The sequence below is a fragment of the Contarinia nasturtii genome, unplaced genomic scaffold (genome assembly GCF_009176525.2).
Source record: "Contarinia nasturtii isolate CC-2019 unplaced genomic scaffold, AAFC_CNas_1.1 Cnas_scaffold_285, whole genome shotgun sequence".
In the NCBI taxonomy this organism is placed as follows: domain Eukaryota; kingdom Metazoa; phylum Arthropoda; class Insecta; order Diptera; family Cecidomyiidae; genus Contarinia; species Contarinia nasturtii.
This window is the reverse complement of record NW_022197640.1, coordinates 3731362-3755200: the sequence shown is the minus strand read 5'-3', so window position 1 is coordinate 3755200 and position 23839 is coordinate 3731362. Positions and strand designations below refer to the sequence as shown.

Below are 23839 nucleotides of genomic sequence, written 5' to 3'. Positions count from 1 at the left end.
TTACTGTAATTGTCGTGGTTTGGCTCAGTTTTCTACGTTTTTTTTTTTAACTTTAAAGATACTAATGGAGTTATCCATCGCTTTTATATTGTTACACCGAAAGTACGAATGAGATTTCATATTCAATTCCATGCGAATTCCATTTTATCGCAACTGAAATATTTTTCATAACTGTGATTTTTTTGTCGATGTTATTTTTACAATATTGTCACTTTGACGTGCTATATATTTTGAAACGCAAATCGATTTCTGATACGACCAAAATAGGCAATACTGGGTATCGCGCCCACATTTATCATCTATTTTATGGTTAGTATTAAAATGAAAATGTCATCCATGTACCAAATTTAAAAGGTCTCATCGATTTTATTTTTTTTTTGAAAAGACTTGATGTGATATAATTTCCCGAACAAATAGAACCATCACGTGTACGATCTCATAATATGATTATGTAAAAATTGATAAAAATCCTTTTGGCAAAAAAATGATTCATTTATTGTATAACAAAGTGGCGTCCAATGTTGTTCTTTGTATGAATTAATTTTTAACGCAGTGTAGTATAAGCATTCTTTTCATTGTTAGCCATATATGTTAAAATAGTTCCTGGTATTATGAAGGCATATGAATGGAAAGGTTCCTAATAGCGCAAACTATTAAGAATAAAATCAATTATAGTTGTACTTTGGAATGGTTTAGATTAATTTCAACATGCATTAGCCAGCGACGCTGTATGCTCCAAAGATGGATTTGAGTTATGGTTGTGTAACATAAAGTTTTGATGTGTTGTTGCCGTCGACCACACCTGTCATAATCAGGCGGCACAAACTACATAAACAAAATGCCTACTCACACCATGGCATCGCATTATTCACGAGGCAATGCGGAGTCAAATACAGAAGCAGCAGGAGCATCAGCAACGATGGCAAAGGTTAAATTACGCTCATTTTTTTTCTCCCAGCGAATGTGTCGTGCTTCGCAAGGTTCATTATATTGTTCGAATCAAAAACGTTTCATCTGATTTATATCGAATCACATTATTTTAATAATATCGTTATCGGAGTTCAGAGCGTTCATGAATTTTCGACAAGCAAACGTGGAAATGGCCTTTACGTTAAGATATAACATATTGGTGCACATAGAAAGAAACATTCCGTAAAATATCTCTCTCTATATATATGGCGTGTAACGAAGAAAGAGATAGAAAAAGTTCAAATGGAGATTTGCTTGGGGTAAATTCGCTTAGCCTTAAATTGCTTTGCATTTGACAATGATAAGATAGCAAATAATAAAAGGCACCTGAAATTGAAACGCATACAAGAAAACCGAAAAATAAAATGAACACGCACACACTACATCGATATATCATCATATCAGCTCACTGTAAATGGCCTGTAGCCAGTCCGCGTTTTATAAAAAATCACTTGAAAATACGGCACATAAAATGGCGATACCTGGCCCATCACACACATAACAAACGACTATTTTAAGTGAATCAGAATGAAATAAAGCATATAAATGGTGAATCAGAATATTCGTCTCCCTTCGAGCCTGCTGATATCTTAACAGGCACACAAAACCGGATCCAATACAGATCGATTATCTCAACAATGAAGATTGAATAGATAATGCGCGCACACAATGAAAGAAATACACACATTTATATGCAGAGGGTAATAAATTATTGTAAAGTTTGCTATTCCCTTCAATACTGGATCATCGTCATTCGCTACGTACACACAACAGACAGTTATGTATATATACAAAGAACTCCATTGTAAATGATCAGACATCCGAATTGCCCATTAAGCTAAATGAATATATGGACAACAACAAATAAAAAAAAAACACCAAGAATTCAACATTTTCACTAGCTTAATGTCATATTATAATTTAATCAATTCCATCGATACCACATGAATTTCTAGCGCGAGCCAGTTGGCTAGTTCCTCTTCTTCATATACTGAATTTTTTCTATTAACTGAATGCCAAACATATGTTGTGTGACAACCAAGAAACACACACACATATATATATATTTTATTTATTGAGATCAAGAGATAATGAGAGTTATTTGTTTTGTTTTTGGCACATATTCTTTTTCTTCTTCCTTCGTTCTTTTGCTGAGTTAGTTTTTTTTTCTATTCTATTGTTCGCCCTCCAATTGTTGGACGTTTAGTTCGACACGCTTTGCGAAAATAGAGAGATACAAAAGCAGAGGCAGAGAGAGAGTGAACAAAAACCGAGGCACGTTTATTTTAACGATAACATGGCAAGCAAAAGGAATAATGATGGAAACATAAATTGACTAACGAATGGGAAAATAGCTTTTTGGTCAAATTATCATCGCTTGGACACCGCTTATTCTTTTGCACTTCGTTCAATATTTCGACTAACTCATATCATTTGTCACAATTTTGTCAACTCAATAAATATTACTTGGATGTAGTTTTGTTTCGCATTTCACTAGCTTTGTTCTTTGTTTTCACAAACTTCCGTTCTATTTCTTTTATCAAATACTTCAGTATACTATATATATATGTTAATTGTTGTGCCAAGTTGTTCGGCCTGTCTCAACTCACTAATTTATATTCAGATCGATATGGATATCGAAGAGTTTTTGTGAACGGTGTGATATAGTGGTGATTGATTGTGAGCAAAAGTGAAAATTTGGTCACATTGTTCGCATGTGTGCCAAACGAAATGGCGAACATCAAACATTAGCAGGCAAAACGATAAATCAGTACACATACTATACAGAGAAGAAAAAAAAAAGAACAAGATTCTACTGATGCTAAAACACATGAAGCGAAATAGAAAAATGCTAGCGTAAAAAAAACTTACCAAATATCCTTCCTGCATGACAATGTGTCACGAACAGTAATCCATAAATGAGAAGTCTGAGATTATTGCACACTATGAAAATTTGCATTTTTATCAATAACGCTATATTCCATCTATGTAAAACGATGCATCACATGAGGCCGTTCATGCCTTTTTTCAATTTTTTTACAAATTTTAAATTTTGTGTGGCCGTTTTGAGAGCAATGTCTCTGTATTCTCTGTTTTTAATTCTTTTATTTGAAATTTACGGTGCGCACTTGATATTTGAACTTGCTTACAAAATACAGTTCACTTTATTTTCTTTTTACAGTTTCCTTTTTCTTTATTAATTTTTTTACTTGTGTTCTCATTAATTTACAGTTATCACCTAATTAGCGTTGCTTTCAGTTGAATTTTAAATTAATTTTAACATTAATTCAACTGACAGACATTTGCCATTTGCATTTACAACTAAAAATCACTTTAGTTTTCTTGTTTTTGTTGCGATCAATTTTCTTTCATCGTTTTTGTACATTGTTATTATTTTTTTTTAAATTTAAATTGTATTATATTCGGTGGTATTTATTCTGTTGAGTATCTTCTTCTTATTCGTATTTTTCTTCTTCTTTGTTTTCGTTCACAATTGAATTATTCTCATTTAATCAGCAAATTCAGCTTAATTTTTTCATTTGGCAAAGAAAAAAGAATTGTTAATCGTTTGTTCTGGTTCTGGATTCATGAGACATCGACGTCGGTCGAATTAGATTTCCAAGTGAATTTCTTTCCAAATTATGGCATTGAAGAGGTGCGACATGGTCATTATCACTGCTGTTGTATCTGGATTAATGCCAAATGTCAAATTGTTTATTCAGCAGACTGCTTTATATTCATTCATATGAAAAATATGAATGCATTTTTAAAATTGTTGTTGTTGCCGTTTTTTTTTACAGAAATAAATTCAACGAAATAAAGAATAAAATGCAATTACAACAAGACAATGCACCGAGCACAAACAAGATATCAATTAATTCACAATAAAGAATATTGTATGGGAGAATGTCACAGAATGCGATAGCAACTTTTTATGATCAATATTAAAAGAATTATCTGAGCTATAATATTATTGTTATTGCGCTTACTTTTTACGTATACAACTACAGTATCCATTATTTTGCACTGAAATTCATAACTACAGAAAGGACAAACAAATTATGATTCACTGTTGCATTCTATTTGTTTTTCATGGGGATTTTTTTGTGTGTGTGTGTGTGTGTGCGTTTGCTGTTGCTGTGAGTGAATAAAAACATGAGCGAAAAAATGGAGGTTTGAAGCCTTCTTCATATTTCTGGAATGCAAAATCATGCTATTTCACTGGCCATGTCACTGGCACTCATCATTTGTGATGATGCTACGTAGCGAGTGATTGCATTTATTCAAATTGTGACACAGAATTCATTTTCGCAGTGCAAGTGAATCGTAACTGGTGCGTATGTGGCGCATGGATAAACCACTTTACCTACACCAGATCAAGTAATTTCTTTTTGGTGTTAAGACGTGTACACAAAGTAGACGTGTAGCTTTTGCGGAATTTTATTTGTATCAAATTTTCATAGATGTAGCTTTTTTCTTTTATTAAGATAATTCTATTTCATGTATTCAGCATTTTTTTTCTCTTTCATCTTATGTATTATATTTCTGTATAATTTGTGCAAGACACGAATTTTCCATGTGCTGTAGTTGTATTTAAAAAAAGGAAAATAAAAACGGGGCCGTATACTGCCTTTAATTGCGAACGCATTGAAGCTTACGTTGATGGTTGAGTCTCAAAGAACACTTTTCTCAAATTATTTGCGGGTTTCTTTGTTGCCAACCAACAGTCGGGTTAAGACGCCACATTGTTTTGATTTCAGGTTTGTGAGTTTTTATGTTGATAGCATCGTTTTCATAGGCAGTCCAACAAAACCACTTTACCATTCACAACGTCTTATTATTTTGAATGTACGTACTTTGATGTTTAACAGTCTCGTTCACATGACAACTGTGCATACTGCACATGAAGTATTGTTTTTTTTTTTCTTCCTGTGTTCGGATTTGCCTTTCGTTATTCTAACAATCCAATGCACGATCTAGATTTTCTTTCTTACTTCATAGTCCGAGTATTTTGTACATATGCTAGATACGGCATTATTAATGATATCACAGTGCATAGTAAAAAATGCAAGTAAAACAAATTTTTTTGCTTCTTCGTATAACCAAAATGAAAAGATGGCCAACGAATCTAATATTGCGAAAAAAGCGCATTGTTAAACCAGAGACAACACACAAAAAAAACGTTGCTCAAAAAAGCACGCTATATGTTTAAATAATGGAATAAACGTCTATACCATTTTTTACTGGTGTGTGTGTGTGTGTGAATGTTTGTTTTGTCTTTGCCCATTCTTGGGCTTGCCGATCTTTTTATTTTTGCATTCACGTGCTGTAATTTAATGCTACAAGTAAGAATAGTGCGATACTCATAGTGGCAAGCCACCCAGAGACACTGATAAATTAATAACAGAATAGCACACCAGTACACCATTGCATCGAATTGTGTTGCATGTTCAATGTTTGTCGGAGCACTTTCCTCACGTAGTTTGTGTATATTTGATGCGGAGTGTTAATTTGACACATTCATTTCTTTTAATCTCAATCCCCGGAACATTGGAACATAATGGTTTGACACTTGGATTCATAATGATGAATTTTGAACAATGCATGGCCCAAACGTAGTGCTCTCATTGTGAGTGCATTATGCAAGTGTGCCGAGTATTCGCATTGTGGTCTTATTGAATTGAATTGAAGTGTATTCCAAGCAGTCCATCAAATTGCTATGGACAGACTTATGAATTGCATCGCCAAAATAGGTCAAGTTACATATTACAGACAGCGCATCGTTCAGAATGATTCATTTGTATCGGTTTCGTAGTGGCAGATATAATCAAAATGATCGTTTGAATATTAAAATTGAGCGCCAGTAAACATCATAAGTCATACACAAGTTTGAAGATGACTTCAATTTAGCAATATTATCAATTTTGAAAAGTCCATCATGGTGGTGCCGAAACTACTGCAGTGCTCCACCGGTCTTCCGTCCACAAAATCATCTTGATCATTTTTCGGCATTTATTTCAAATATAAGATTGCACTTGGGATGAACAATCAAAATGAAATTTTGTTAGAAACTCTGCACGTAAAACGGTTATTTGAAAGTTCATTACGTTGCCTGAATTATAAGTGTCGGTTGGAATCGAGTTCACATTTTATCGAAAATGGAATCGATGCTCGTAAAACCGAATGCTCAATGTTCCAATTGATATCTTTGAAATGGGAACGTGCATGTGAATGCAGCAGAGTAAATCAAACAGAATTATAAATTCGCATTGCTCATGCAACAACAATAATAACAAAACTATAACGAAAATACAATATCGATTTTGAAATGCTCAACAAAAGGACTTCACCAACTGACGACTATTACGATCAGATATTCCACATAAATGCACAAATATACACTTTCTGCTTTGCTGTGTGTGTCTGTGTCTTCGACGTTATGTAACTGAAATTCAAAGTAGTTGAACATGCAAGAAAGGCGCACAAAATTCGATTTGAAAAGTTTTATTTTCAATTTGATACATTCATCGCACTGCCTTCGAGTTCAACACTAATTTTGTTGTGGTTACACCAGCCACGTAAAAAGTACAGAGATGGAGAGAGAGAGAGAGAGAGAGAGAGCAGCAGCAGCACAACACCACTAACTTTGATCGGTGAATCGCTTATAATATTATCAATTCATTTGTAATTGCTGGATGAAAATGCAAAATTGAAATTTTTCAACTGACATATATCGATATGCATATAAATGCCGTTCAAACATTCTCGAAAAATGAATATCCATGAATTTCACTCACAAAGTTTGGTCAAACATTTTCAAAACGATGTTCTTTTTCTCTTTGTTCACCAACATCAACAAGCACTTATTTACACAATTTTTGTGTCGTGGATGCCTCGTTGCATTGCATATCCCAAAAATAAACTGTGCAATGAAGATAAAAGTGTAGAGTGTGTGAGAAAAAAAAAACGTACAAAATAACAACGAAATAAAACTGCACTGTATACGTTTCGGTTTTCATATTTTACAGTGAAATAAATAAACAAACAATCAACATTGAACAAACCGATTCAAATTTTCTTCAGTCGTTTACATATAGACGGATTTACCGTTTCCGATGATGACGACACTTGTCGTCCGTTGTATTTACGATGTTTTTTCCACTCGACTGTAGGGCAGCGTTTATCGTTTAAGAAGTGTTTTTCATTTATTGTAGAAACTATGTTTGAAAATTATTTGTACGTTTTTTTTTATTTTTTATTTTTTCGTTTCTCTATTGACAAAACCAAAATTCAATTTATGCAAATTTCATTTGATTTAATGATGTCTTTATTATTTTCAATTTTGTGTTTTTTTTTTGTTTGTGTTGAAAATCGGCGTTCGGAATTACTCCGATAATAAAATTGATAACTGACGGTGAGCGCACTTCTCGTTGTATTATGAAAATGCGAATACTTAGTCAAACGTTCAACGGATTTTATGTGAAAACAAGCAACGAATCTACGATACTGACTGTAGAAAGGTTAACACGGAACTAAATCGGTTTGAATGTTTCCTGGATCAGCCTAGCACATCATTTTCCAAGTAAGTTTCCTCTCGTGTTTGTTGAGTGGCCGCTGTTGTTGGTGTAGTCTTGCTTTCGGTGTGTGCGGTATGCATATCCATCTACTATAACCTACATTTTGAAAATTCTATTATTTATCCCTCCCTTGATTTTTGCATCGCATTTGTTGCTTCAAACGTTGATATTTTGCAAGTGAGCGGTGAACGAAACATCGACATGGTGTTCGTTGTAAATGCGTGACGCGCATGTGCCTATTACAATCACATTTACAAGCACATTCACAGTCACACACTCACTCGCTCATTCATTCATTCACTGATTCAGTGCATTTGAGGCATTTTCGAAAGCAAGAACTGAAGGGGCAATTTATTTCATTTGACACAGCCAAATATCGGCATCACGTGATTGAAGATTTGATATAGCTATACAGACGATAAATAATAGCCAGTCGAATAATAAAACAAAATAACATTTTATGAAAAACAAAAGCCACAACGAATACACGCAAATGCCGATTGGAAATTAATTTGTTAAAATTTAAACAGATTTCACAAATGTTTTCTAAACAAGTACTTCTCTCGTCGAACGCTTTCCAAAATTTTCGAATTATTTAAACAAATAAACAAACCATAAAATGCCAACACATTGATCTATGTTATCATGAAATTTCAAAATTCATAACAGAAACACACACACACCTACCATAATATTGTGTTAAATTGTAACAATACATTTTTGGCACTTTGATAGAGGCCAGCATCAAAAACAACATGCCTCATTGCTTAGTAAATGGATTATGAATTGTGAATATCAAATTTAATTTCATTCATATTATATATCGTACAGGGATATTCTTGGAATAACAAAAAAAAAAACATCTTTCGGGCGTTGATGGTAATGCATTAAAATAATGTGATATGTGAAGAACGACATATTTTATTATTTTATAGTTTTTTTTTTGTTGTTCGTACAATGGTATCGCATTTGTTTGCACCGATTATCATCTCTAGTTCTTTTCTTCGTCGTCTGCATCAATTGGGTTTTGGGACAATTATATTTAATGCAATTTTTTGTCCGCATTTCTAAAATGACAAAAAAATGTGGCTCCGTTAGCGCATGCAATGCACAATGATAATTGTATGGTTTTTACTTTGTTTGCAAATTACGTTTTTCTGTGTCTCATTTGAAAAAAAAAAAAGAAAAATCTTCACATAGACGAAAAAAGGATTGTATAAAAAGTAAATCATTCACATCTGCACTAAAACATATTTACCCAATGGTACAGAAAGGCAAACAAAAATTGAAGAGAATGTTGAGAACCAACGCAATTTTGTATGGTATCCTTAGCTCGATGTTCAACGTTCAACATTCAATGCTTAATATATACGCTATGCAAGATGTGTGTGTGCAATACACTAAACTTTTTACAAAAATACATGAGAAACACTAATAACATCGTCGAACAGGAGGCAAACAACGGCAACTAGAGAAAAAAAAAACACACACCAAAATACAAACACGAAATTAACCAGCAACAATAACACAGCAACTCTTTTAAAAGCAAAAGGGCGCGCAACACCACGCACTACGCCGGCCTCAACACAACACACAGAATGAAGATGGAACGGAAGAGAACCTAAGAAAATGCAGTGCTTCTAAATTTTAAAACTTATGTTTTCGCATTTAAGCTATTTTAAATTACTTGGAAAGTATTAAAAACTTTTTACTTGTGTAATACGTTCGAATAACATGAAGATAGAATAGTTTATGTCTGGTATACATTTGTCTGGGTGTGTATTCATACATTCAGTGTGCGGGCGAGAGATGGGTATTAATTCATTAGAAAATTTTGCTCTTTCTCTTTCTCGGTCTATCACTCTTATGCCTTCACTTCAAATGTGAGCACGTAAAAAGATGTGACAGACATTTTCTCTATTTTTATTTGAAAAACGAAAAGACTTCGCTCAAAGTTGCAACTCATCGCAATTCATTCAGCTGAAATCTCGCTGCATATGGATTCCACTTTTCATTAGCAATTATGGCACGAGTGTCTAGGGGATTGGCACATCATTTAAGCTTCAAATATGTTTTACAAAAGGAGTCAACATTCAAAATCATGAAAAACTTGAAATTGATTTTGACATGGTTTTTGAAATGATCCAACAATTATCATGAATTTTTGTTTAATGGTTCGATCATCTCGTTTCGAACACATCCAATGAGATTCGGACGGGTCGGATGGTTAATTGGAATTTGTTCATGATTTGAGATTGAAATGGTTGTGTACACCTCCTCGGTGTATGCCCGGTAGCAGTCATTGAAATTGCTTTGATATAGTTTACGTGAACTTTCATTGCACTTCTGCTGGTTACGTTAAATCAGAATGAAGACAGAAAAAACGGGTTTATTTCGATTTTTATGTGCCACCTCTTTTTTTCATCTGCATATACATCCAAACAAAATATGAGTTAAATGCAATGAAATTCTTCTGCTATATTTGTGGCGAAGTAAAAAAAAATGCGATTGGTATTTACTCCTCGGTTTTTCTGCGAAAGTAAAGTCGTTTTTCTTCGCCTGCATCATATACAGTCCCACATTTTATTTTCAAACTTTGTAAAATGCAATGCTGTTTGTTCCAGGGTTCCACAAAATACCACCTGATTCTAACTGAAGAATGAGAAAATGAGATAAATTGTTTTCATTCACCGCATGAAAACTGGATAAAGATCTTATCGTTATGGTATGTGGTGGATGTGTGAGTTTTGTTGCATCAACAAAATTCGTGGTGTACAATGTACATTATGTGTTTGTACGATATGCGCAATATATAGACACTAATTCAGTTACATGTATGTATATTGTATGTGCTACACAATATATTCCGGTTCACATTCATAATATTGTTCATATTTTGGTTCTTCTTTTGTTATATAAAAACATTACTGGCACACCAAACAATACAAATTGAAACAAATGCCATAGCTATGACGAATGCTGTGACCAAATTTCATAAGATGTAAAAAGCGCATCATAATAAATCGCCTTGTAAGCATACATGAACATCGATGAATTTCAAAGTATGCAAAAGTGCCATTTTTGTTTGAAGCTCAAAATCAGTGACCATGCAAATCGAATGATATTGAAATTTAAACGTAAGAAACACACATACACAAGTCTTTTACATGGTAAAAAAAATCGGCTGCAAATCGTTGGTTGTTCTTCAACAAAGACACACCAATAAAATTCCAATAATAAACGAAAATATTGACTATAAAAATAACGTAAAATATTGACTGGTTTTAATTAAATTTTTGGTCAAACAAAAGTGTGTGTACGAATACAATATGCTTGTCAAAACGTGATACAGTCACGTTTCTTATGTTTGTTCCCGAATTTAAAGTTTTTCACATTTGTATGCCTCTGTTCGCAGAATCCACTTGTCCAACGAAATAAAAAAAAAATCGCGGAAAATTTCCTTCAATTAAGTTTATTTGAAAAATAAACAAAACTTTCTAACAAATTTTACGTTCGCTGATGAGTATAAGAATCAATTTGTTTTCAAAATAAAAGTACGTTCACATTGTTTAAATCAATTAATAAACATGACCTGCACAACCTGATTAGCAATTGTAATGTTAATTAAACAATTCAAACTGAGAACGAATAACGTTGAACATACATCGCAACGATTGTACCGAAAACATTTTCTATTTCGGTATGAAAATTCCTAATACAGGCAGAACATTCCAACTTCCCATATCTAAATCAAATCCAACTCGTGACCGCCCCAAATACGACCAGTTGTATTTTATAGAAAATGCACTTTCTTTCTTCCACTTGTTGAAATAAATAAGATTTTTTAAAGCAAAATTACTCTAAAATAAAAATTCAACAGTGCCCGAAAATTTATCTAATTATATCTAATGTTCTACTGCAGTGTGTCTAAAATATATGAAGCGGCTCAGGTCTCATAATCTTTTACGAAACAAAAAAAATTGTTCCAATTATTTTTCATCAACACTGACCGGCATCATTTTCACCGAATTTCGATTCCGAGCTATTCCAAATAAAACATGCCACTTCTAGGTAGAGATGCACGTTTAAAAATGATAAAACTATAAGATACTTTGCTGTATAATGGATATGTTTCGTCTCCATTCGTGACGTGGAGCAACTTCACAAAGTTTTTGTATCCAATAGAAATAGTTGAAGAACTTTACCCTTAGATTGTCTAATATATCATTAGAAAGAAACTTTTTAAATTACCAATAGATAGTTAGAACTAAGCTAGCCAAAAAAAACTATATACTGTATTATCTAGTGCAAGATTATAAAGTCATTAACACAAAATTTAAAAGAAAATTGTGTTTCTTTTTATGAAAAACGATTGTAAATTCTGAATAATTTTCATAAAGAGCACACGCTTTTAATAAATAAAAATGTCACAGTATCCAAACCGCAAACACCGCACATCAGTGCATCTTACAAACTATATAACAACATCCTGTCACCCATTGCAAGATAGACCAAGTATTACAGCGAATTTTACCGAAAAAAATCTGCACATTCACATTTATATGGATCATAGCAATATTAACTAGCAAATTAGTCACAATTGCATACATATACAGTAGAATAAGACTCTTTTGAAAAAATATAGCATAATGTGTACCAACCATGCGTTGTCCGAAATAAACGAAATGAGAGCTCAAGTGCACAGTCATCGTAAAAAAAGTATGAAATTGTAAAATTAGTTTAATCTCCTGCATACATTAACAAAAGCAACGAAAAATGACTGCTAAAATGTAGCATGTTTATGCCTGCGAACCGGAAAAGTACTGAAAAATATAAAAAACGCAACAAACACGCAACATTATTGCTTACTTTCAACAACCGGATTCTTGTGTGATTTTCTCATGTTTTTTTCTTCGTCTTCTTCTTCTTCTTCGTGAGCTCTGGTTATAAGAGAAGGATTTTTCCTGTTTTCTTTTTTTATACATAAAACAATGCTAAGTAGCTTGCTACTTATACAACAGTATGAACGATAGAAAATAAGTAGCCGAGAGAGAAAGTAAAACGAAAAAATGCATACGAAAACTATGAACGAAATAATGTTTGTTCAAACATTTTCAAGATAATGTCAGTTGATGTAAATACGTGCGTATGTGTGATCGGTGAATGAAAAACAAGTGAAAAAAGAACATCTGACTAATGTAGTGTAAGCTAATGTAAGTGCGCTAGGATGGATGAGCATAAGAGAAAACTCAATTCAGAATGAGTTAAAGAGAGAAATGGGTGAAAAAGTAGTGAAAAAAGAGGTAAATAAATCTTAGGAAATAAAATGTTATGCCAAAATAATAAAATGCCTTCACAGACGAAACTCGATTCAATATAATGTCGCAAGTTATATAAAAATGGCAATTGCACATTTCGCTTTTTTCCAGATTCCATGAGATTTTTTTTATACATATATCGTTTTCTACTTCGATCACATATTTTTCACAGACACAGTGCATAGTTTTGGTGCATGGATGAGATGAGATTACCGAGGCATATTAGGATATTCAAAAACATGTTGAATGTATTGTTGAATTTAAGAGAATGAACAGGGGATTATTTGATGACATTAACAATTATTTAGACACTATCTCAACCATTTGTTAAATGAAGACTTTAAAATTATATTTTAGATTTTGTTTGTAGCTATGTGACAGTCATCATATTTTCCTTTCCAAATTTAACACATAATTGAAAATAGACGCAAATGAGATGAAAATAGAAAAACTATCAAAATATATATTGTTCACTGGCATCAAGCAATAAACAAAAAGTAGCAACTTTTTTGAATTTCATTTAATTACATGTCGTATACTGATTGAAATAATATTTTCCAAACAAAAGCATAGCTGAAGTCTTTCGTTACAATAAAACTTTCTGTTTTTATATAATTTGCAAAACAATGTGGCTTTAAATAGTCGAAGATGAAATTCGGCTAGCAAAATTGTGGCAACAATTTTACTAAAGACGCGAATAGAATACAAACTGTACATCAATAACATTTTATATACAGTACACTTGCATTGTCATCTGACACATCCCCTGACGATTATTATGAATCGAATACAGCCCAGTGTTATTTAAATGGAATTCTCAGTGGTGAAATGGTTTTTAGCTTTAAAAAAAAACTTCTATAGGAAACACTTTCCTTATCCTGTAACATTTCCTTTTATTTCCATTTTTATTTCGACCTTTCGTTCGTCCATAAAAGAGCTCTTATATTTAAAGCTATTTGTAAGCAGTCGATGAGAGTAGTGTTGTGCGAACGTTCTTTAGTATGGGCTTTTGTTTACGTCTATGTGTCGGTCGGCTATTCATCGATATGGGCACAAAGCTAAGCAAAATACCTTCACAAAAAATGTCACCAATTTAAAATCAGCTAACGATCTAGCGAATTCAGGCAGCACTTCAAATTCGAGGTCTTCAATTCGGTCGCTTAGACCAATCATTGTAATCCGAAAATTGGTACATTCCAAAATTTAACACGAAGCCCATATCACTTTGCACATCAAAAAATATAAATATGGCAATTTCCTTCTAATAATCGACCATCATTTGACGTCTACCTTTTCCATTCGGGACACAAATAACGGCACGAATCGGGCGAAAAAAAAAATAATAAAAAAAAGGTTTATTTTCTTATTGTATAAAGGTCAGTCGATTTAACAAACTGAAGGCAGACATTGACGGCTCTTCTGCGTTCGGTGCTCACTTAACATTGTGGTTGTTGTAGTGCTAAGCGCCGTGTAGATGAATTATGATTGTGACCTTCGGCTTTTATAAACTCAACACTTTGAGACTTTGTGTTCAATGTTTTGTTTATGTGAGAAAGGAGGAACGTGATTTGTATCACAAATTTGAATATGAAATATGTGCACTCCAAGTTACATAGAATCCAAGAACAACATTTTCTGGTCATCATTTGATGCCAGTTTTTGACTCACCCAGAATTTCGCTTGACTTTTTTTTCTTTTTTGTTTATATAATGGACAGACTGTCACACACACTCACGTTTATCGTTTTTAAATTACAAATCCTATTTAATGAATGTCTGCTCTTTCTTAAAATCATTCAACTATATATATGAGAATGTCCGTTTCAAATGCAATGATCAATGGGGTAAAATAAAAATGTCTCAACAACGAAACAGCACACAAAATACATTTATTTGCATTCTTCTCCGCATGCAATGAATTTCAAATGATTGATTCAAATGTTTATTATTATACATATATGATATTCATATGTTTTTTTTTTTTTTGTGCTCAATCCCTGAAACCGTGACCAGCGCTTGAAGATATATGTACTTTTTGGCTTTTTCATATTCAATTCGATATTTTGCGCAATTCATTAAATCCATTTATAAATATCCTACGGCATAGATCTTCATAATTTACTTTATATGGACGAAAACGATTTGTTTACCACTCAAATATGCACTCCAAAATAATAATAATATGCACGCATACACGAACAAACACAAAGCACATAAAGATATTTAGGTTTGAGATGGATGAAAAAAAAACTGGCTGTAAAAGCCACAACAGCTCAATAATGATATCACATTATGCATAACGTTAAGCTGAGTGAAATCCGGCGAGTATAAAATGTATATACTGGTTGCGGCTACTGTCGCCACTGAACAACGCAGATATTAAAGTGTGCATAAAATGAACGAATGAACGAACGAGGGACCCACAATCTACACACTCTCCAACTGATATAAACAAACGCTTTGGCAAGGGTACAATCAAAAAATGGCGTTGAACATGATTAATCGTGTTGTTGCTTCAGGCGTCTGCATACCTAAACAAAGAACAAAAAAACAAAACGACGTATTTCGGTTTTCTTGTACGGTGGCATGGCTTCACTTTCAATTGTTCGAAATAGGGATGAAGAAAGAGAGAAAATTCCTAATATGGATGTCTATAATTTAAGAGTGTGAAATCGCTTCGATTTGAAAATGTTGACCAAATATTTTATATACAAGCTAAAGAAATGGCTACATGGTTGCCACTTTGCCACTGCTATAAACGGTATTCTGGCCATGCTTGACTTGGGTTAGTCTTTTTTTAAGTTAAATTAGTGGCTATTTATTTCAATTAAAGTAAAGTTGGTATTTTGGGCTTACACTTGGGAGAATTTGAAAAATAGCACCAACAATCTTATCAGAAAATGGCCACAAATTTGTAAAAAATGCACTGGCACTAGAATTATAATGATAAATTAATGATGGTTGAAAACGTACGAAACGATAAGGACGAAAACAAAGAAAGAAATCCATCTTTTTTTTCTTTTCAATAACTACAGCGCATTAATAACGAAAACTCTTTTATATATATATAAGGTATCAACTTATAACCTCATAATGGGTTAGATTTTATTTCTGTTTGGCAATAAACAAATAATTCGTGGAAGTCCATATTTTCAATTAATTGATTAAAACATTACACTTTTGATCATCATTCACTTTTTCGGGTTGGGACAATTAGTTCACCACTGGACACAAACTATTCCTGGTTATTAACAGGAAAAAAGCACACACTTTGAACCGTGTAACATTGTTATTCGTATATCACTGAAAGATTGAAATTTTTACTTTGTAAATAGCAAGACTCAACGAATGAGATTCTACGTCAATGTGCTACAAAGGAAATAAGATAATAGCTTTATTTATTTTACGTATAATATATACAGGGTGTCTCATATAAGTGGGCCATTACTGAGGATATAAATTTCGTTTTTCTCTTTTGTTGGTATAGTTTTCAAAAATCTACTCCGATAGAAATTCGTAGAAATTTATTTCCCAAATTTCTATCGGAGCAGATTTTTAAAAATTAAACCAACAGAAGAAAAAATCGAAACTTATATCCTCAGTAGTGGTCCACTTATATGTGACACCCTGTAGGTATAAACATATAACATTGAGCAGCTGTGACATCCTCTCAATGTTGATAAAAACGCGGTTCTTATTTTTTTTGTCCCGTTAACAACAAATTCTCAATGTGTTCGTAATAGACTGTTTAACCAAAAACCAAAAACTTCGCAATCTTGATTAATTTGGTTGGTTAAGGAGACTGTGATCGCATTTTTCGTGATTTTTCGTTATTTTTTTATTAATTTTTTTCTAGTAATTTTGTATGGTGAAATTCGTAATGACGTGTTCAAGTTCAGGTGAAGAATAAATCCCGAATTGCGATCCAGTTCGCATTTTGGAACGAATAGACATTTTAAAAAAAAGATTAACGGCACCTACTGTTCTAATATTTGAAATAAAATTATGGCCACAACTGTGAACAGATTCTTTATTCAAGATATTAAAGGAAAAGATGTGATTTTTGAGTACTCATTCTAACATAATATTGCGATTGAAGTCAGATTCTTTAAATTTTCCCTAAGAAATCTTCGTGATTTTTTTTACATTTTCTGAATTATTTTTATTCGTTCTTGTTTTCGAAGAACAGCAATTTAGTAAGTTTTTGCAAAACATAAAGTAAAAATGATCAGATAAACTGAAGTTTATACAATATACATACAACTAGGTATAATAACCATGTCATACTTGTTAATGTTTTCGTGACCGTAGATTGTTCACATTTTTTTAATGACACATCGACAAAATAACCATAACCTTTTTCTATAACATTTGGACTAAAATCAAGACTCATAATTTTGTAATTTAGTTATTATTTTTTATTGGGATCGATTTTGTGTTTTTGTGCTATATCATTATGTTCAGCATTAATAATTTTGCGTACGACTGTTCCTAAGCTACGGTTTCTGGCACAGTTCAGTTTTTATTCCAGGATGGTTCTGTGGCAAAATTGGTGAAATATATATTTTATTCACTGTTTTTCTTTCAGTCAAACATAATACTTAATTTTTAATAAAATATAATTATGCAAAGTTTCACCTTTCAAATCAAACTAAAGGAAATATTGTCTTTAACCACACCTAAGTCGACTTTGTTTAGAAAAACACGAAAATGTTACAATTATTCATATTACAAACCCCAATTTTACCAAAACCAAATGTGCAAATGATGGTTCTGTAGAAGAAATTCAATTTCCTTTGATATCAATATCTAAATTCTCTTCGGTTAAATTCGCTTTTCAGTAAATATTGTTGATCAAATGTTCGTATTCGAAATTAGAGCATATCCATTATATTAAAAGAACAATTTATAGTCTCAAACAATGTTTACATCCTGTTTGAAGTTAAACGATAATATGGTGAATAGTTCAACTGCATGTCATCCATCAAAAGTCATTTCAAAACTTCAATAAACAAATCTTTACCAAAAATATTGCTCCAATTTTGCGTATGACATTATATACCAAAATTATACCGGCCTCGCACAGATTCTATTTCAACGAGACTATGTGAACTATTAATGAAGAGGATTTTGTATAGTTCATATTGTATATTTTGTGTAAGTAATTTATGTTCGACGTTGTTAGTATCGACATTGGTTATTTTTCTATTATTCAAATGACCCCAATTTCCATAAAAAATAAACTGATTGAGCTTTTTATTGCTCTTGAATTGCAGTATACCTGAGTAGTTCTAAAGAAATAATAAACTCCAAGTAGAATGCGGTATGGACTGCCATCTAATTAAATTACGTCGTTTGAGTGCCCAAAATGAAATTGCGAGTTTTCTCCTGCTGAATTGAAATTCAGTTTGAAAATTCTCGCATTTTTTCCTCGTTTCTTCACGAAAAGTTAACAAATATTGTGAAATGTTTCGAAAACGAGTTTATGAAATAAATGTGAAAACGTAGCACACGAATTTTGATTTAATGTAAAATTCGTGTTAATAACAAATCAGCAAAACTGCCGCTACAACAGCAATGTGAATCGGTAGTGCAAAAAGTTAAAGCATCAAATGGAAAAACAGTTGCATTTCTATCAAGGAAGAGACGAGTCGATATAAATGGAAGCACAAGTATTATATGTCTATATGAAAATTTATAAAGTTTTTTTCGCAAACGACAGCATCACAACGATGACAGGATAAAGTGAATTTTTCATATGCTGCACAGTCAGACTGTATGTAGTAAACTAAAGCCACAAATGCATCAAACTAAATAGGAGCTATCGTTTGACGAGTAACAATTGAATGGGGTAGAATAAAAAGTACTTCTCGAAAAATTGGTATTTGAAAACGACACCAAAAAAAAAAATGCAATAAAAAGTGAACCATTTTTTTTGTCCAATTTTGAAGTGAACCAAATAAAATTGCTCAATAAAAGTGAACCAAAAAAAAATTCACTCGGTTTTTTCAGTGTAAAATACACTAAAATCTAATTTGTTTTTAGGTTCACTTTTATTGATTAAAAAAATTTGGTTCACTTGAATTTAACAAAAAAAAATTTGGTTCAGTTTTCATTAAAAAAAATTTAGGTTTCGTGTTTAAACATTTTGACGAGAAGTAGTTTTTATTCTACCCCATTCAATTGATCCCAAATATTCAATGAAAATAAGTTGGAAACGAATGTTCGTAAAATGTTCCTTTGGTTTTTTTTTCAGTTTGATTCATTCCCTTTTTTCCCAATGTAACATTAGTATGTTGAATTTAAGTCATAGACAACTCAGCAAGACACAAAAGTTCCGAAAATCTTCGCTCAACTGCTAGTACATACCCTAGATCTAAGATTAGCGTAAGAGAAAATCCTTCGAACTGATGTGAGTGGCTATTAATAATAAAGAAGATGGAACACGTGGCGTTCAGTTTTATTAACATTATTATAAATGTTGTTGTTATTGTATTTAATGCATCTAAATAATAATGTTCAACAAATGCAAACGTATAAAATGGTAGCTCTGTCAATCCTATTGAATCTAAGCAGTAAAGAGAGACCGAATTTTTTTTCTATATTCTCATAAAACACATTTTTTGCGATCCATAAAAAATGAATATTCGTAAAATGCTATTTTAACTGGGGGTGAAACTTCCTATGCCATTAGAGCTAATGTATTCATTGAACGTACAAGTGGTACAAACGGAGCGAATCATGCATGTAGTAAAAAAAAAATTTTTTTTTTAACCATTCAAAATCGAAGTCAGACGCCAACAAATAAAATTGGAGCCAACAAAAAATTAATCATTTTTTTCTTTTGCTCTGTCATACATTACCAAGACCGGGAGTTGAATCTAGCCATAAAAATGCTTGTTTACTGCCAATAACTGTTCGGGATAAGCTAGACGATGTAATTAATTTTAATGGTTTGAATGGAATATGCGAAATAGAGGGCACAATCTCAATTCTATTCGCAATGCGTAATTGATGACATCATGTTTATCGATATCATTTGATGTGAATTTGGATGAAAAAAAGAAGAAGAATTCTTTGCCAGATTCGAATTGCACTTGTTTAAATGTGCTGCATAAAGTAATTACATAACATTGGTTGACTATCGTCTTAACTGTGATGTAGTTTTAGATGATTTTTCCGTCGTTTGCTAACATGCTTATTCACATAATGTGTGTATTGTATATACCTAACTCATCATCCGGAAGAGGAAAACGTCAGAATTTTAACGATTTTATGATTATAAATATAAGTCATCAAAGTTGAACGTGGTTGAAACGGCAATTGATGTGGTGTGTGTATGTGCAGATGCTGCTTTACTGCATTAGTATGGAAATTTATATAAATATTAAGATGTTAAAAAGCAATCAAATGGATGGAGCGTCGTTCATTCCACTGAAATCAAAATAAATGAAGCATAACAGTAGAATAAGGATTGATGAAAGCATGTGTTTTCGCTATTACAAATGAATGATGCACGGAATATCTCTGTTTGACACCAGAAAATTGTGCAGCAAAAACTATTGATACCTCTTGTCTTCGGTATTTTTGTGGTTTATTGCATTTTTGTCGCGTTCATTTGATGAATTATCTCGATTAAATTTTTTTTCTTCATCAAATCGTAGACATTCACTTCGTATCATTCGTGTGGAAATGATATCCCTTGTATCCGAAAATAAAGCAGAAATGTAGGCAGCTGTCAATATAATGCATAATTCATATTTATAATTAATTTTCAAAAGACTGATTACCAAATTAGAACTTTAGTTCAGATTTCATTCTCATCGAGTGACAGCAAAGTGATATTAAATATTCATCTTGCAACGTACAAGATATCAGTACGATACCGAAAATACAAATTTATATTGATCTGACTATCGATTTCATTTGCGTCCGAACGTAATCAGTGGAATGCATTCCCATCCGTATTTGCAGGCGTATGTCGAGAATCTCAGCTTCAGAATATACATTCGTTACAAGTATCATTATACACGTTCTCATCTATCTACTTTTCCAATGTCGACAGAAGCGCTATCATAAGTGTGGTAATAAATTACTATGAAAAATTAATGCGCTAATTCAAAGTTCAACGTTATTCATTCGTGGCATAATAGATAATAGACTAACACTATTATGAATTAAATTGAAGATTTGTTTATAGTTGATGAAAAATCGAGAAATTTAAATTGACATTGACCAAAATGTAATTTGAATGATGATTTTTTTTGGTTTTCAGTCTGCATGTAAACACAATATGGCCCCTTTTTTGCATTCTCCATATTTGGTCTGGAAGGTTACATAACCATATCACAGTCAGAGAATATTATGAACAAGAGAGCACATGTTACGAGTTTAAAACTATTTTTGAGTCATAAATCAACGTGCAATCTATTTATTAAATGCCTTTGAAACAGCAGTGCTTTATGTGTGAATATCATCGTGCAATCGTTTTTCATCATTTTTCCGCGGTACACACACACAAGGCCGCTTCGGAACACAAAGAATCAAGCCATAAATAATGATATAATATTTATTAATTAATATTAGGGGCGGCAAAAAGCATTGATGCAAATGTATTAACTTTTGGCGCCGAAGAATAGCATAAAACATCGAAAATGTGAAAACGACCAAAAACATGAAAAGCAAAGTAAAATATGCCCACCGAAAAATACCGAAATATAATTTAATGTTCTGTAGGTCGAAAATATGGCCAACAAATTGTGTACGAAATTCGAATCCATCATGGTACATAGTGCAGTTGTGATTTCGTTCTTGCAAATAATTAAATAATACACTTATTTTCATTTTTATTCGAGACTTTCATTTGGACTCGGTCTCTGATTAATTGCGATTCTTTCTCGTTTTCGCAACAAAATTCATTCGCTAATGGCTCAGCAACATTTAATTCGGTTGGGAAATTTACAAAGAAAATATGTATCGACAACGTTTCATTCCATAATCCATGGGAATTATTGAACGATAATAAAAGCATAGCTGCACAATTTATTTAATATATATTATATGGTTTGAAAACACACACACACTGTTTCTCATTGTTGTTTACCAAAAATTGCTATATTTACGTACATTTTCGCTTTATTTCGTTGAATGCATGCTACGTAAGTATTCAAGTATTATTCGGTTTTGCGAATCGACTGGGGTGTATGCATTCATAACTTGTAATAATTTATTTTGTTGCGTATTTTTCCACTCGTGCTGCTTATGGTCTAATCTCAATTCTAAACGATATGTTTCTTCAGATAAAATCAGTCGTATAAAATTAGACACACCATTTATTCCAATAAATGTGCAATTGTTTTGATGTTTTGGGTGAGATGTTAAGTGAAAAGGCAAAATATCGTACACATGAACATAGAAGCAGCGCATCATACAATGTTGTGTAGCATGAGTACCGCAGTGTACTCTAAGTTCAACGTCAAAAGTTTTATGCAATAGTGCAGGGGTGAAATGCATTCACTTGTATTTCTACAACAAACCAAACTACAAGCAATCACATCATAAACTACGATTGGATAAATATTCGATTTTTTTTTTAAAATGAAATTTGTCAAAATAAAAAATGAAAAAGAAAAATGGATTTTTTATAAAAAAAATGTACGATTATCAGCGCCACCTGGGTTGATAATCTAAAAAGATAGCATAATTGAAATGAAACGAGGGGTAAGTATGAGCCAGCATCAAATCTCACCCTAATAATAACATCATAATGTCAGTGGTAATGCATTATTGTTCTTCAGTTGGTTTGTGCGCGAGCAAAAATTAAATTCATACATGCTTTTATTTTTCATTTGCCAAGAGTACCAATATAGTTTTACTATAGAACTCATATCATTGATGCATTTGAAATGTGGACAAACAGCGTGATTCGACTCTTATGCGAATAAATATTTGCAAATTTCCATTCGAATGTCAAATTGGATTATCTGATAAATGCAATGTATTCGCAGAGCGAATAATATTTTCTCCGCTAACCGATGTTGACAGCTAAACGAAGAACCCCCAGCACACACACACACACAATGGATCGACAAAAATCAAGCAAAATCGAAATAAAAAAGATGAGAAAAATCTCATTGATTCCTGACAAGCGCTGAAAAGAAAAATGAAAAGAATATAATTTGTTCTTTCGTTGATCGCAAAGTAACGAAATGATTGCCTACATTCCAACCACGCATATAAACGTCATTCACAATGCCGGAGCCAATTTCAATTGAAATGTATACACACACATGTGTTTTGTTGTGAATCTCCTTATGTTGTGCACTCTACATACTCGTTCGAAAAGAAAAAAAAAATATTGACAGCATTGTTCGGGCAAAACAAAGCAGAACAAAAAGTGCAAAAAAAGAAACAAAACAAAACACAAAAAATACAACAGTGCTAACAACAGACGGGAGCATCGATATCAGAGAAAGAGAGAGAGATAGAAGGGAGACTCAGACAGCAACACCAAGCAACCGACAAAAATCATTTCAAACAACCGAATTGATACACACATTCTCCACACATCTGCACAGATAGATGACTTTCAAACATCCGTAAAAATATTTTTTTTTTTTTTATTTCTTATTCATCTAGCTTTTATTCGCTGCTGCTTCAGAGCATTAAAATATATTTGTAGCGAATACAGCCACATCACATTACTCACTTGCACAGCAAGAGTGAGAACTATACCAAACGACGTTTCAATTTTAATGAATAAGAAGACAATATGAGATTATAATACATTATGCGATCATCGAAATGGAAACCAAAATGTTCCCTTCACAATCATTTTATATTTTATTCTATTTTCGGCATCTATTGATGCTGTTGTAGCCGTTGCTCTGCTATCGTCGTTGGTGTTTTCGTTGTCGTCATCATTCTCGTCTTCCCTTCGTTTATGCCGTTTGCGCATATAATTTGCGAAAATAGT

At 32.6% G+C, this 23839-nt stretch overlaps 1 protein-coding gene across 7 annotated transcripts in view; it reads right to left on the bottom strand.

Moving 5' to 3' along the window:
- Positions 1 to 7274, bottom strand: part of LOC116337745 (tyrosine-protein phosphatase 99A) — a 147026-nt gene extending 139752 nt beyond the window's left edge. Inside the window, exons 1-2 of one of the 7 annotated variants that reach the window (XM_031762590.1) lie at positions 7035 to 7274; positions 2842 to 3699 (exon numbers count right to left, since the gene is read on the bottom strand). In XM_031762590.1, the coding sequence (XP_031618450.1) occupies positions 2842 to 2929 (88 nt within the window). In that variant the 5' untranslated portion in view covers positions 2930 to 3699; positions 7035 to 7274. The remainder of the gene's footprint in view (positions 1 to 2841; positions 3700 to 7034) is intronic. The other 6 variants (XM_031762591.1, XM_031762588.1, XM_031762594.1 and 3 more) reach the window with 6 other exon arrangements.
- Between the last annotated feature and the right edge of the window lie 16565 nt (positions 7275 to 23839).